The 14,992-nt window shown below is 41.6% G+C and overlaps 1 protein-coding gene across 1 annotated transcript in view; it reads left to right on the plus strand.

Moving 5' to 3' along the window:
• Positions 1–14,992, plus strand: part of LOC126425264 (double-strand break repair protein MRE11) — a 150,983-nt gene that overhangs the window by 31,177 nt on the left and 104,814 nt on the right. Inside the window, exon 5 of the mRNA XM_050088234.1 lies at positions 9,500–9,707. Coding sequence (XP_049944191.1) covers positions 9,500–9,707 — 208 coding nt within the window. The remainder of the gene's footprint in view (positions 1–9,499; positions 9,708–14,992) is intronic.

Below are 14,992 nucleotides of genomic sequence, written 5' to 3' on the forward strand. Positions count from 1 at the left end.
CGGACACTAACTCTGATTCCAGTAACAGCCTTTGCATGTGACCACAATTTCTTTGTGTTTTGTGAAAGACCATCTGACAATATTCTGCAACGGTAGTCACTGAAGATTTCATGCATTACTCTCTTGACAGCCCAATGTGTTTCATTCAGCACCTCTCTATCTATAGCCCTTTGCTTTGTTTTATGCCCATTATGCAGTAGTCTCTGTTTCTTTAGAAGTTTTTTACAGTTAACATATACCATGGACGGTTCCTCCCATTACGAACTGTTCTATCAGTACATAGCTATCCAGTGCATGGTCAGTTTAAAAGAAAAACTTGAGCCATAGTTTCTTTACATTCTCCTGCCATGTGCTACTCATTCAGATACGACGCTATTGATTTTTTTTTTTACCTAGTTTACTGAACATGTACATCTTTCTGCTTGTTTTAGTTGTCCTTTGTATTTCGGTAATCATTGTTGCCTCAACGGCATCATGGTCACTGACATCAGTTTCAATGTGGACATCCTCAAATAGGTCGGGTCTACTTGTTGCCATTAGCTCCAATGTATTTCCACCATGAGTGGAGTTTGTTCTAGGTAGTTTTCAGAGGAAGAATTTAATAATGTTTCAGAGGATGTTGTCATGCCCACCACTAACAAAACTGTAATTTTTCCAATTGATTGTTTGATGGTTAAAGTCTTCACCAAAAATTACAGTGTGATTGGGAAACTTACACGCAACTGATCTGAGGTTTTCTCTAAAGTTTTCAGTTACAGCAGGAGATGCTCCTAGTGCGTGATAGAAGAGTCCAGTTATCATTTTGTGTCCACCCCCTGATACTGACTCTTGCCCAACCAATCTCACATGCAGCTTAAATTTCGGTCTCACAATCTACTGCGACAAATACACCACCTCCATTTCCCAGTAGCCCATACTTTCGATATACACTTAAATTTCCCCCAAAAATCACACTGTTATCAATTTCAGGTTTCACTCTGCTTTCTGTAAATATTATTGTGCGAGCTTTACTGCTTTTCAGGAGTGCTTCAAACTCTGGCACTTTGTTGTGAATGCTTTGGCAGTTAACCATTAGAATTTTAATACGCTCACCTGTGAGAGGCATTTCTTTTGATCATACACTGATACCTCTAGGTTTCCTACAGCTGTCATTATCTGGCTTGGATGGAGAGTTGCCTAATCTAGAAAACCTATGTGTGCACCCCATACCCAGGCACATGGGTAGCAGCCTCTGGTGTGTAGTGCACATGTGACCCATTTACATGTCCTCAGTGGCACTTCGTGGAGTGCAGATCAAACGACCCTACTACGGGTGCTTTGTTTATACAGCTGCACGTCTGTCCCTCTTACGCCGTCTCAATACTATCCACCGTCTTGGCATCAGTTTGGTCACTGGCGCCTTTTACACACGCCCGGTTGAGAGTCTGTATGCTGAAGCTGCTGAACTACTTCTGTCCTACCGCCCCGACTTTCTCCTCTGCAGATATGTATGCCGTTTGTCTGCCATGCGTGGCCACCAAACCTTTGCCTCCTTCTTTGATCACTCCTTTGATTGCCAATATGGGGCGCGTCTCTCTTCTCTGTTACCTCCTGGAGTTTGTGTTCAGCTCTTGCTCCGGCAGCTTCACTTCACGCTACCTGCAACTTCCCCAGTGGGTGTGAACCCTTCACCACCTTGGCTTCATGTGGTGGCTGATGTTTACCTTGGCCTTCATTCGCTTCCTAAGGACACTACTTCAGGCTGGCTCTATCACCTTCAGCTTCATGACCTTCGCACGGGACTTCTTGGTAGTACCTTGAACACTGACGGCTGTTGGACTGACCATGGTGTAGGTTGTGCCTTTGTCATTGGCACTGACGTTTTTCAGTATCTGCTTCCGGCACACTGCTCAGTATTTACAGCAGAGCTCTTCGCACCGTGTCAGGCCACAGAGTACATCAGCGACATAGAATTTTCAATTGTGCCATCTGCTCAGACTCTCTCGGTGCCCTTCAAAGCCTCTGTGCACAGTACACCACCCATCCGTTAGTGCAACGGGTCCAGGAAAACTTTCGCGTGCTCACTCTTGATGGAGGCACTCTGATGTTTATGTGGGTTCCCAGTCATGTCGGTCTGACAGGAAACGAGGCTGCTGGTGCTGCTGCCAAGGCTACAGCCCACTAGTTCTTATATTCCCTCTGGTGATCTCTGTGTTGCCGTCTGTTAGGAGGTGGTGTCACTTTGGCATCGCCTCTGATCCTTGCTTCATGGGAATAAGCTCCGGGTAAGCCTCTCCCGGCAGCTCGGATGACCTCCTCTTGGCCCTCCCAGTGAATGATGTGCAGGCTGTCAACCCCGTTTTACTTTCTATCTGTTGTAGCAATATGGCCATATAGATCTTTGTCCTCATCCCTGTTTTTTTAACTCGTGTTTGTGTTTCACAGTTTTGACATAGGCGCGTATGACCCTAGTTATTTTTGTGCCCTAAAACAAAACAAAATAAAACAAACTGACCTATTTAGGGCATCTGACAATGCTCGTAGTTGTGGCACAAGTGTGGGAAGTTGCAGCCCAGCTTGTCACAGAAGTTTCGAAGTCTCCGGTTTAGTTCTTCCACTCAACTCGGGACCAAAGGGCTACAATGCTGCAAATTGTGAGCGTCATTGAAATTCCGTGCTGGGCTTCTCAACCTTCTGTGCCATTTGCTGGAGAAGGTCCCAAGTATGATCTCAGATGACAGACATCATTTGTTTCAGTGTGTGCCACAATCTGCAGTTGCTTGCACCCTGTTCCCTCAGTGACTGCAAGAATAGCCTTTTCAACATGTTGGATGAAGCCCCCAAGCATATACACAGTGCACCTGGAGCCCTTTCCTGTCTCCTGCTGCCATTTCTTTAAAGGTCCACTGTACATTTGAACTGCTGATGATAATAGATGCATACTCTCTTGTGTTTGCCACCTCTCGACACTGGACAACACAGGCTTCCCCAAAACAGATGAAGTGGGTCCCACTGGCTCAGTTTCAATGAAACTCAGCACCTTGAACCTCTTGATTAGGGTATCAGTACAACACCCTGAGTCCTCACTGAACCCCACCCACCCTATACAAGACACTTAGATCTTGCAGCTTGCAGTCAACCATTAACCAACTTGTAATGACAGATCCCATAGTTTCTCCAGAGGAGTACCACAGGTACATGACTCTCAGGAGCTCTTCCAACACAGTGACTCACATCAGCTGTCAGTTGTTTGATAGTAGTCAGGGCAATTTCCAGCTGCTTACAAATCTCAACCAACTTGTTCTGTGTTCTCAAGAACAGCATTCACAATAGAGCGGCATTTTAGCTGGTGCAATGTGTTACAGGACAGTGAACAAATAACTTTAAATCAAGCAGACTGATTATCTTTTAATCTATTGAGCTAGAAAGTTGCTGATTCCCTATAAGAATTGTAACAAATATACAAAGCGAGATATCTATTCTGGCAACACAGAAATGTAGTAAAAATTACTAGTTTCCTAAAATCTTTTGGGGTTTATTGTAGTTGTTAGCAAACTCGAAAACAGGGTTAATTTACGATAAATATAGATATTAATAAGGGCTACTCTTTCTGTAAGGGAAAACTGAATGTAACACAATGTGGTAGAGTATCTGCTACTGTAACTACATCACAAATTGCCAATTTACTACGGATTAGATTATGTACAGGACAATGGTAGCTCACGAAAATTCTTAGAAATGAATGTTTGTTTGCATTGACATACAATGAAATTCAGGAGTGATCTATTTATTGGCAGTAACTATGAAATTAAGTTACATATCCAAAACACTCATACCTGTAACTTACAAAAATATAATACATTAAATGATTTTGCAATTGTGAATGAGGACAACCATCAGCTGTAGAATGGAATGACAACAATGAAAATTTGTGCCAGACCGGGACTCAAACCTGGATTTTCCGCTTATTGTGAGTGGTCGCCATACCGTTTGGCTATCCGTGCACGACTCGAGACCAGATCCAAAGTTCCAGCTGTCATCAATCATGCATCTTTGACCTATACTCGTTCATCCATTATGTATATTCCCACACAGGTCAGATGTTGTACTTAAGTCGCAATCCCGGTATCGGCTGTGGCTCGTACACAGATAGGTAAATGGTAATGCGACCACTCACAATAAGCAGGAAATCTGGGTTCGAGTCCTGGCTGGCACAAATTTTCATTGGTGTCATTCCATTCTACAGCTGAAGGTTGTCTTTATTCACGATATTCTGAATTGATTTAATGTATTTCATTATGTTTATAGTTGCCACAGCGCCTGTTCCTTTGGGCGTGCATGCGTATCCAAAGGAACTGCGCACTGTAATCAGAATAACACAGGCACTGAAATATCGTACAAAAAAATAAATATACTATTTCTCAAGTAACTATACAATGAAATTGGAGAACAGTTATTTTGAATGGATATAGGCCCACTGTTCTCAAAAATTTTAGAAAGAGTACAAACAAGTTAAAGCCTATGACTGACGATAACAGAGTTTGTCGCAGCACTCGCAAATGTTCAAATTTCACAATATATATTGCAGTGCAAATGGGTACTGATACAGTCAATGAAAGATTATCCAGAAGCGTGAACGGTAAAATATGCAAATGTAGAATTTCAAATCAGCACACAAATCTTGTACATGTGATCTCACACAAAGGAAAATTCTGAAGTTGGCTTTTATATATAAATAAAAATGTGAATTGCACAGAGTTTCCACTTAGCTGTTTCTGTGCCAACTTCTGTACTGGCAGGCCAAAGAAGAGCACTGTGGCGCAAGTTTATTTTGGTCAAAATCGCTGAAATGTGCAGCACCGACAAAGCACACCTTCTTCCTGTTGCAGGTAACAGTATCTATGACGTGTCAGACATGGACTTCATGAAAATCCTGTATGCAGATGACATAGCGGTAGTCTTCCAGAGCAAAGGCCTTACACATCACGAGAATGTGCAGACAGTTGATATGAAAAAATTTCCATAACTGAAGACTTCATCTTAACCAAAATAAAATTGAGGTGATTGCGTTTCATCTAAAAGATAAAGAAGTTCAAAGGGAACATATGTGTGACTTATGACTGAATCAGAGGACTACGTACTACAGTCACTTTTGTTCAGTTCTTGACATTCAGACAACAGTGAATCAAGTTAATTAAGAAACTTGGCTCAAAACTGAATCTACTTTGTGAGTGTGTCAGAAACGGTTGGGGTGCACAGGCTAATCGTCTGTGCTCTGCTGCACTCATTCTCGTGCATTCTGCTGGCGAATTTGTGCTCTTGTGTGGAAAAATGGCAGCCACACAATGAAAATTGGTGTGAAGTGTACTGAAGCCATGAGGGTTAGATCTGGGACTGGTAGGTCTACCCCCAATCAGTGGTTACCTGTCCGAGGTAATATTGCTCCACAAGCTCTAAAGGAGAAGAGCTGCTAAGATAAACTTGCTCGAGAAGATTGCACCTCATAAGAATCCTCCCTTGTACAATATCCTTCAAGGTCCACCATCTCACCACATGAAATCCCATAAACGTCCTAGGGTCTATTCAGAAATCGTCCTCATTCAATTCGACCGTCGAGTGGTGTCAATGCTGGAATGAACATCAGCCCAGCAGTGCTCACCTGGTTTTAGATTTAGACCAACAAAGGACGTCACCCTTGACCCTAAAGCAAATATTGTGCCGAACCTAGTCGATGCTGAGCCACATTAGGAGGGGACGAGGGAAGTTTCCATTCGTTTGCTGGCCGTGACTGTGGAGTGGAGTAGCAAACAATAGAACACATTTTTAAAGGGGTGCCCACTGCAAGCATTGGACGGTGACTGGAGGACTCTACACCAGATGACTCGATGTGCTCTGGGCTGGTTGGCACATTTGGACATTTCCATTTGCTTATAGGTACTTTTGTGTACTTCTGAAACCTTACAAAAAGATATACAGGGCTATTACAAATGATTGAAGCGATTTCAGAAATTCACTGTAGCTCCATTCATTGACATATGGTCACGACACACTACAGATATGTAGAAAAACTCATAAAGTTTTGTTCGGCTGAAGCCGCACTTCAGGTTTCTGCCGCCAGAGCGCTCGAGAGCGCAGTGAGACAAAATGGCGACAGGAGCCGAGAAAGCGTATGTCATGCTTGAAATGCACTCACATCAGTCAGTCATAACAGTGCAACGACACTTCAGGACGAAGTTCAACAAAGATCCACCAACTGCTAACTCCATTCGGCGATGGTATGCGCAGTTTAAAGCTTCTGGATGCCTCTGTGAGGGTCGGCCTGCAGTGAGCAAAGAAACGGTTGAACGCGTGCGGGCAAGTTTCACGCGTAGCCCGCGGAAGTCGACGAATAAAGCAAGCAGGGAGCTAAACGTACCACAGCCGACGGTTTGGAAAATCTTACGGAAAAGGCTAAAGCAGAAGCATTACTGTTTACAATTGCTACAAGCCCTGACACCCGATGACAAAGTCAAACGCTTGTGGGAGGAACTTGATTATCGGCTTGATGTTTGCTGAATCACTAAAGGGGCACATATCGAACATTTGTGAATGCCTAAAAAAACTTTTTGAGTTTTTGTATGTGTGTGCAAAGCATTGTGAAAATATCTCAAATAATAAAGTTATTGTAGAGCTGTGAAATCGCTTCAATCATTTGTAATAACCCTGTATATATGCTACTAGTGCCATAAATAATGCAGTTCAGAAATTGTTAAGTTAGTATAACTTCTTTTAACTGCTGGTGGTTTCAATTTTTTTTTTCCAAAATATTTATGTGCAGTTGCTTTATATCAACCCAGTAAAAAACTGCATTCCCACAGTAAATGGACTGTGATCAGTGCCTCTTTTTATTTCACAGTATCATATGATAAATGATTTCTGGTTTGTGAATACTAACGATGAACATTGCTATTCATTTAGTCAATCTAAATCTACTAAAAGGTATGGGCCTGTCACGTTCGTATAGGTTATTAAGTAATTGTAGACTTAGATGGTATAGTTTTGAATCTTCAGCGGAGATGATAAATTCGTTATTGCACACAATTATTCTGAAACAGTATACTCATTTTCATTGGATGAACTTTAATCTAAATGTGTTAAAAAAGGGGAAAGAAAATTCTCATAAAGCCTCTTCAGGATAGGTTGAGGATTACAATTAGTTCAGAGTGTTTTTTTGTTGCATGGTAAGTTTACAATCAATAAATTGAGAGGTAGTGTAGTGCACATATTGTCTCGAGTTGTGTCAGGCATATTTGTGTACAGTATCATACTCTCACCTCTCGATAAAAACGTGTTGCCAGACATCAACCTCTTAAACATCATTATGGTACATCCGAGCTGCCCAGTACAGGTGGAACTGAAGAAAGTGACTGCATCTTGTGTGCCGGCTGGAGTGGCCGTGCGGTTCTATGCGCTGCATCTGGAACCGAGCGACCGCTACGGTCGCAGGTTCGAATCCTGCCTCGGGCATGGATGTGTGTGATGTCCTTAGGTTAGTTAGGTTTAATTAGTTCTAAGTTCTAGGCGACTGATGACCTCAGAAGTTAAGTCGCATAGTGCTCAGAGCCATTTGAACCTTACCCCCCACCCCCTCCCCCCCCTCCCTCCCCTCCCCCCCATCTTGTGTAGCCCCAGAAGCATTCTCTTGCACACAAGGTACAGGCAGTAAATTCATGTATCGAATTATCAAGGTTAATTGTGGGTGTGTTGGTGAACAAAAAGGTCTGTACCACAATTGGAACATTGAGAACAACCCGAATGTGTCTGTATAACTGGAATGCACTTTGCACCGAAGATTTATTTTACCTAAGAGAACATATATTTTCCAAAGAAATTGGAGGAAAAGAGTGCAGTTGTATTTATCATTAGGTTTCACTGATTAACAAAAAGTCAGTAAAAATGGCTGCAGTGGACGAACAATCATCTGAGTTGGCTTTACACGGCGGCACGTACAAGTGTGTTAAGGGGTTGTTCGGTTGACTCATATTTGGATAATTGAATCTGTACTGTATTCTAAATTCTTTGGTGGTTATATTTAAAGTAACCTGAACTGAATAATGCAGATCTTTCTTCTTTTTTTTTTCATGAATAATATAGAATTTTGAGGCCAAAATGTAAAAAAAAGGTGTCTTTACATTTCCTGTTTTCATACAGTAATGTCCTATGGTATCATATTCTATGGCAACGAACCATTGAGGAAAAAAGTGATGTTTATTTCTTTTGTAATTATAAAACTGACTTGTACCATGTCATAGAGAGAGAGTTGCAGTTATGATCCACAGAACATGCAAGTAGCTAATCTGTTGAGTCTGACCTCAGCAGCCAGAGACTGTGATTGTGTATGTGAGTTGTGTTTGCATGAATGTGTGTGTGTATATGTTGTCCAATTCTTAAGCAGGTCTTTTGACCGAAAGCTTACTTGTGTAGCAGTCTTTTCGTTGTGCCTGTCGGCGACTCAACTTCTCCACTATATCTCTGTTGATACATTGTGGACACTGAACAGCTGCTGGTTAAATATTTAATAAGGAAAATCGTCAAACAACCATGTTATTTGAGAAGTTATTTTATTGTATTTTATTTTCGCAATCAGTTTCGGCAATTCAATATGTCACCGTCAGGCCCCATATGCACCTGTATATAGACATTCAGATGTATCAATATTGGCATAATATGAATTCATACGTCCAAACTAAGCAGAGTATATGTGTGTAGGTCTGGGATCTGAATTTCAACCAAATTTGACATGGGAACAGCACACTTAATTGGTATTAAGACTGTGGGATTGTAAATTCAGAGCTCTAATTGGAGTGTAGATACAAACAAAAATGTTTCTTTTCAGACCCTGGTGTACAGGGTGTGCTGTATGATTGGTGTGTTGTGTGGGAATAGTATCGCCTTGCTTCATTGAACTGTATTCCTGAGGCTACAAGTGCCAATGAGCATGGCTGGGGATGGGTTGAGATGAATAGAGGAAGGGATGGACAGAGAGAGGGGAGGAGGGGGAGATGTATGAAGCAGATGGAAGGTGTAGAGTGGTGGTGGGCAGCTGCAGAAGGAAGAGGCAGAGACGGAAAGAGAGAGGGCGAGGAGGGTACGGACAGAGAGAGGGGGTGGAGGAAATGGACAGAGGGGAGGAGGAGATGAAGAGGCCGAGAGATTGGGGAGAACGAAATTGACAGATGGAGGTGGGAGGATGAAATGGACAGAAAGAGTGACGAAGAGGTGCACACAAAGAGGCACAGGAGGAGGTGTGTCGAATACACACGCCGAACAGATATGTGTGCAAAGCTGTGGGGGGAAAGGCTAGTTAACTATTAAATCTCTTTATACCTTGGGGGTCATCTTACAGTGTCTGGCATTGCTAAAAGGTGAAGATGCTCGATGTTGATGAGTGTTTAATGATCAGTCCACTATTCGAAATTTGTTACTGCTTCTGATTAGTTTTTATTTTCTCATACTCTGATGTCATTCCTTTATACTTCAGGCAAAGTTCTACCGGCCACGGGAACACACAGAGGAGTGGTTCAACTTGTTCGTGCTGCACCAGAACCGCGTGAACCGTGGGCCCAACAACTTCATAGCAGAGTCCGCCCTGCCAGACTTCCTGGACCTGGTACTCTGGGGCCACGAGCACGAGTGCCGCATCGCACCCGAGCAGGCAGAGGGTGGCAACTTCTACATCACACAGCCGGGTACGTCCACTTCCGGTTCTTCCTCCACATCCACAAACTACTTTTTGAAGGGAACACATCGGGCTGGTCTCTTGTTTCCTGTAAGCTCTACCTGGCTTCATTAAAGGCCTTCACAGCTACATGTGTACCAGTGTGGTGTATAATGACGAGTAGGGACTCTGGCCTTAATTTGGGGAAGAAGTTTCTGAGAACGTACGTGTGGAGCACAGCATTGTGTGATAGTAAAATGTGGACAGAAGAGAATAGAAGCATTTGAGATGTGATGCTACAGATGAATGTTGAAGATTAGGTGGGCTTATAAGGTAATGAATGAGGAGGTTCTGTGCAGAATCAGAGAGGAAAGGAGTATGTGGAAAACAGTGACAAGGAGAAGGTACAGGATGATAAGACTTCCATTAGGGCATCAGGGAATGATTTCCACAGCACTAGAGGGAACTGTAGAGTACAAAAGTTGTAGAGGATGACAGAGATTGGAATGTATCCAGCAAATAATTGAGGACATAGGTTGCAAATGCTACTTTGAGATGAAGGTTCGCACAGGAGAGAAATTCCTGGTCAGCATCAAACCAGCCAGAAGACTGATGACTCTAAAGGGTCTCAGAAAAAGTATTGGTATTTCTTGATATCGAGTCCTTTCATTTTTATACTGATACATTTTTACTTGCCACTTTGTGGCTGATGCTTTTACTCGTACCAACACTATAGCTATTATCGTATCAAACTATCCTAGTAGTGCTGTGTTACATTTTCATTATGTACCTAAAATTTTGACTATGTGACTCTTTCAACAATTGTGTGCAGGTAGTAAAGTCAGCATACGAAACATTTGTGTCAGTTCATTGATCGTGGCAATGTCTCTCTGCAGTTCATTCACTTGGGGTCCTGTCATTTTTCGTGACTCATATTAGTTGTTTGCTTTTATATTGTTGTGTAAAATGGCTTAGGTGAAGAGTTACTGAATTAACAGACAGAATGGTATCTAGTAAGAGTGAAACTTGGCAGTATTTTGATAAACTGATAATAGTGAAGTGAGGTGCAAAATTTGTTACCAAAATTTTTAGTCTTCAGGAAATACTACTTAGAAGAAGGGTGTAAATCAAGAAACATGGTTTTTATATAGTCGGTAGCTTTCATTTTCTTTCAGTAGTGTTGTTATAACACTTCTCTATACTTTCTGTTAAATTCCGTGTCTCTAGTGAAGATCTGGGTAGTCCTCTGGTTACAGAAGTTGCCCTGCTGTGTTTAGACAAGTTCCATAACACTCATGCTGTAATCTACACAATAAGTTATATGTGTGAAATTCTACAGAGATTATTCAAGAGATTTTTTTTCTCTCGTTCTAGCTGCAGTTTATCATGGGTCGGTGGATCAATGTAGGATACCAATAAATTGGAAAATAGTGCAGGTCATTCCTATTCAGAACACCAAAAAGTGCAGTCAAATGGTGTCGCATTTGATGTTAGTAGTGCAGTATATAATAAGATGTTGATGATTCAGGTGGCAGAGGGCAGGAACTTCATATAAAGGCAGTCGGCAGTGTGTAGTGTTAAGTGTTTGCATATGCCTTTACTGCAATTAGGAAACAGACACGTACAAGGAAATTGGACACTAATCATCAAATCACCAAGAAGTTGAACCGTTCCAATAGTGTCTTTGATAATGGAGAGAATGGAAAATACGGGTAAAGTAGAAAATTATCTGAGATGTCGAATGGTAACTTTCACTAAAAGCGAGGGCCACAAAGTGTAATTACGTCAAGAAATTACTGCTGAAACCTACTCTAACACCAAAACGTAAACAGACTTGATTAGAGTTTGCTGGAAAAATATGTCATGGACTTCAGAATGGGATAAAGTGATCTTCATTGATGAGAAGTAGTTCAGTTTATGGGCTGGATGGATTTCAGTACTATTATCATGATCTGAGAACAGAACAGCAGGTAAGAATGAGCAGAAATTTTGGTGATGGAAGTTTTATGATTTGGACAGCCTTCAGGACTAAATATAAATTAACCGAGCGAGGTGGCGCAGTGGTTAGACACTGGACTCGCATTCGGGAGGACGACGGTTCAATCCCGCGTCCGGCCATCCTGATTTAGGTTTTCCGTGATTTCCCTAAATCAGTCCAGGCAAATGCCGGGATGGTTCCTCTGAAAGGGCATGGCCGACTTCCTTCCCCATCCTTCCCTAATCCGATGAGACCGATGACCACGCAGTCTGGTCTCCTTCCCCAAACCAACCGACCAACCAACCTAAAGATAAATTGTGCATTAATTGAATTTAAATTGTGCATTAATTGACTCAACACTAGAATTAATTCTCAACATGTACGGAACTAATTGGAATGTATGAGAACCTAGGCGACAAAAGTCTTAACATTTCAACAAGATAATGCATCTGTGCGTGTTTCTACTAAAACCAAAAAGTGGTTTGAAGATGAAGATGTCTTGCCCTGGCCAGCATGTAGCCTGGTTTTGAGTCCAGTCAAAAACCTTTGGGGAACAGTTGCAAGGCATGTTTGTTGCAACGGTAATCAATTTGAGACTGTACATGAGCCGAAAAGAGTGATACGAGAGGAGTTGATCTCGCACGTGGATCGTTTGTGCATGCATGCCCCTGTGTGTGTGTGTGTGTGTGTGTGTGTGTGTGTGTGTGTGTGTGTGGCTGTAATAGAATCCAAGAAGACCTGCAGAGTGCAGGTGATTGATGCAGGGACTTTGTTGACCCTCAACATAAGTAAATAGAAAGTACTGCACATAAAAAGGTGAAGCGATCCATTTGTAGTGACGTAAAGTGGAATGATCACTTAAAAGTAATCTGAGGAGAAGCAGACTCTGGCCTGAGATTCATTGGAAGAATCTTAAGGATATGTAATTCGCCTGTGAAAGTAGTGTACATAACACTTCTAAAACCAATTTCTAACTACTGATGATAAATATCGTGCCCTCACCAGATTTAAGTAATAGAATAGAAGGAGAAAGAAGACCAGGCAGAGACACATTTTGTCGTAGGATCGTTTAGTCGGCGTGAGTGTCTTGGAGATTCTCAACAGACTTCGGTGACAGACACTGAGAGACCTGTGCATCACAGAGAGATTAGCTGTCGAATTTTGAGAGAACGTGATCCAAGAAGAGTCAGATGACGTATTGCTTTTTCCACATGCATCTCATGAAATGATCACTATGTGAAAAATCAGAGAAGTTAAAACCAGTAGGGAGGTTTGTGGACAATCATTCGTACTGTACTTTATCTACGTTTTGAACAGGGAAGGCGGGAAAGATTGCAGTATGGGAAGTTCCCTGTGCCACATTTTGAGTCAGTGGCTTGTGGAGTTACAGATGTAGATGCGAGCTCCCTCTGTTACAGCTGGCTAGGTTTCAGTACTTTACAGTTAACCAGTAGAGTACAGTTGACCGGTAGAAAGGTTCATGTCTTTATTCTGTCACTTTTTGGGAGTGCATCTGGGATATTATTAATTCTTGTGCCGATATTTCAGCTCACGACCTTTCAGTTGATCTTGAGTTGAGTCACTTGCCAGATTTTCGAAGGACTTCACTCTGTGGAGTGGTTGTGCATGCACAGAGGTGACAGTGTCGGTAACGAGAGTGTCGGTTGTAGAAAGAATTTCAGACATGTAGTATTCAGTTAATTATTGTGGGTGTCGTGTCAGAATGCAGTGAAGACTTAGAACAGTATTTCCTTTTAGAGTGCAGATGTGAAATGCTCTCCTGAAAAATGACAGAATATTTGATCTGCCGATGAAAACTTCGAGAAACACAAGTTCACATCTATTAATCGTATTTGCACCATGTCCTGTGTGCCTTAAAAGGATAAGGTGGCAGTTGGAATGTTGTAAGAAAGTACTACAGCAAATCGCTGGTTTATTTGGAATGAGAAAAGTTAAATTCCACTTTTTAGAGTTCATTCTTGCATCACAACTCAATACTTCCAACAGTTTGCTGTCACGTCTGTACCACTAAACTACTGCCCATTACTGACACACTTACAGGTAGTGCATCTGACAGTTTTCAGGATAACAAAAATGTGGTTTTCAGTATTTTGCATTAATTATTGACAAAATTCAAAATGCTGTCATAATCTAATTGTTAAAAGGTATAATCTATGTTAAAAATTTAACACAATTAGCTAAGTATTACAGTGTTTGCCTGATGGTGTGCATATGCCTCAACTTCTTTTGGATGAAAGTATTTGAGAAAGAAAGTACTTATCACTTGCAACAAACTTAATGCACTTTTTGAAACTTTTTCTCACTGACACACTCCACCAAATGATGAAAGAAAGGTTTACGGGTTACCAAATTTCCACTGTTCATGCAGTAAAATGACAGCATCAGGCGTGACTTTTTAATTACTTCTTTATAACTAACTCTGTTTGCAACACAGTTTACAAACAGTATTGACTTGTACCAACTGAATGTACTTGCACAATTATATCATTGCACGACACTAGTTTGCGAGATATGATATTGTAAACATTGTAATGTGTGATAACCTAGCTTTTCCTTTAAAGTGCAGAACACATTACCCAGTTGATATTCATGCAGCGTCTCATATTGAGAGCACTTAGCAACTTCTAACAAATTAAAGCAGAGTTTCTGACCTTTTCTAAACTTCTTCTCTTGTACATGTTTACAGTGCAGATATGTAACACAGTAACTAATTTATAATCAGACATTTGAAGCTGTTTTACACGTGGGAGTTTGATTCTTTAAAGATATGGGTATTACTGGTACATTCTATTTGGAAATCACTGTTCTGTCTTTCACAGACATTAGTATGTTACTTGAAATATAAATTCAGCTCTAGAAAGGCTCTTCCTCTCCGTAGTAGAGTGTGTGGTGTTTTGAAACTTTCTGCGGATTAAACCCGTGTGGCAGACTGGGACTCGAACTTAGAAGCTCGGCTTTTATGGGCGATGCTTGACTGAGTGCCTCTCTTGTAGAGTCCACTGTGGAAAGTACTGCTGTGAGGTCAGGTCGTACAAGGTACAGGATACAGGTTTTGGTAGTGGCTTGTGGAGTAGATGTAGGTATAGCTCAGTCAGGTGTTGCCTGTGAAAGACGAGCTTCAGATTTCAAGTCCCAGTCTGGCACACGGTGTCAATAGTGTCTTCGAGTAATTATCTGCCTGTAAAGGTAAAGGTATTATAGTGGCCCTTTTTTCTGATCTGTAGATTTTTGGAAATGTTACCCAAAGCAGAAAAAAGAACTGAGAGTGAAATTGCTTTTCTCGAATTTTGCAAAATGTAGAATAGTGGCTATTTGGT

This window comes from Schistocerca serialis, chromosome 10 (genome assembly GCF_023864345.2).
Source record: "Schistocerca serialis cubense isolate TAMUIC-IGC-003099 chromosome 10, iqSchSeri2.2, whole genome shotgun sequence".
NCBI lineage: Eukaryota > Metazoa > Arthropoda > Insecta > Orthoptera > Acrididae > Schistocerca > Schistocerca serialis.